Consider the following 1,436-nt stretch of genomic DNA (forward strand, 5'->3'; position numbering starts at 1 on the left):
CTCCTGCGCGGCGTCGCCCCAACGCGGACGCCGCGAGAGGGGAGCCGAGGGACACCTTCAGTGCGGAGATCGTCCCGGACTCCCGCGGGAGGTCGAGGAGTAGACGAGCGAACTCTCCTCTCGTCGGAACAGCGGCGCCCGAGAGTCCTGGCTTCGCCCCGGCGGCCGCGCCTGCCCCGCGGGCGCCCTCGCGAGGAGCTCCCGTGAACACCTAAAGGGGGCAAAGGCCGAGCTCCCTTCGGCGGCGCCTCCCTCTACGTATCTGCCATGAGACGAAGGGCGCCTCGCGAGCGCCTTCCGCCGCCTCCTGCCGCGGGGGGCGGGGCGTTCCTACAGGAGCGTGGCGAGAGGCCCCGCGGGCTCCCGCAGGAACGGAGATCCCTCGCCAGCTCGAAAAAACGCCAAAAATGAAGATAGTGGAAGACGCCGACTTTACAATCACACAAAATTAACTTATTAACCAAAGTTGTACGTAAATGGAGACATGGTTGTGCCAACTAAAATATAGCACCATTTACACAAATGACAGACTGAGTCACAGTATAAAACTGACATTTACAGCAGCTATAACCAAAAAAATGTTAATACAAGACACAAGGAAATTGAACACTGACTCTTTATACCAATGATTGGTATGCAAAACGATTCACAAAGAATCCTGAGAACATTAATGCAGCTCTAAGTCCTTCAGCGATAAGTTGGCTCATGGCCCCAGCCGGGCGCGGCGGCCCCTGCTCTCGGGCCCGACACGCAAGGGTAGCGTCGGCAAACGCGTCACTGGTATCACTGCCAAGGAATAGTCGTGCCCAAGGGGGGGGAGGAGCCGTTAACGCTTCTGTTCACTAAAGAGTCAGTGGCACTCCCGGCACTGGGACACACTTGAAGGTCGCTCCCGAGCATGGTTCGCGCCCCCGGGCACTCGCCGTCCCTCCCGGCCTCTCCGCGGCGCACTACACAAGCCAGGGTTGAGCCACTACTCTACACTGAGGCAGCCGAAGTCCTGGCAGCTGGAGCCACTACTATGTACACGCGGGCGACACTGGGCACTCTAACACCACTACGTATAAATAAGACGTGAAACATTGGCACATTTATACATTTATACAGAGGAGGACGAGCTCCTCGGGAGCCCGTCACCCCGACTGGGAAGGGCGTCGTCATCACGTGTCCTTCGTCGGCGCCCCCTCTAACAGGTCCTTGTGATAGGCTTCGTTGAGGGAATGGGCGTTGCGCTTCCGGCGAGCGCTGAAAAGTTTGTTGCAGCCTTCCACCGTGCAGCGGAACAGCTCCGAGGCGTGCACTTCCTCGTAGTGACTCTTGAGGCCCACGCCGTCCTCGAAGACCTTGTGACAGAACCTGCAGGGCATGTTCCCGTCGCGGTCGGGGGACGGGAGGTCGTCCTCCAGGTTGTACACCCAGTCCTGCTCGAGGGCCTC

The 1,436-nt window shown here is 59.2% G+C and overlaps 1 protein-coding gene across 1 annotated transcript in view; it reads right to left on the bottom strand.

Annotated features, from left to right (window-relative positions):
• Positions 1 to 6: 6 nt before the first annotated feature.
• Positions 7 to 1,436, bottom strand: part of LOC119591195 (zinc finger protein basonuclin-2-like) — a gene marked incomplete at its 5' end in the record, with an annotated part of 23,234 nt that continues 21,804 nt past the window's right edge. The window contains 1 exon segment of the mRNA XM_037939906.1: positions 7 to 1,436. Coding sequence (XP_037795834.1) covers positions 1,161 to 1,436 — 276 coding nt within the window.

Source organism: Penaeus monodon, chromosome 28, assembly GCF_015228065.2.
Source record: "Penaeus monodon isolate SGIC_2016 chromosome 28, NSTDA_Pmon_1, whole genome shotgun sequence".
NCBI lineage: Eukaryota > Metazoa > Arthropoda > Malacostraca > Decapoda > Penaeidae > Penaeus > Penaeus monodon.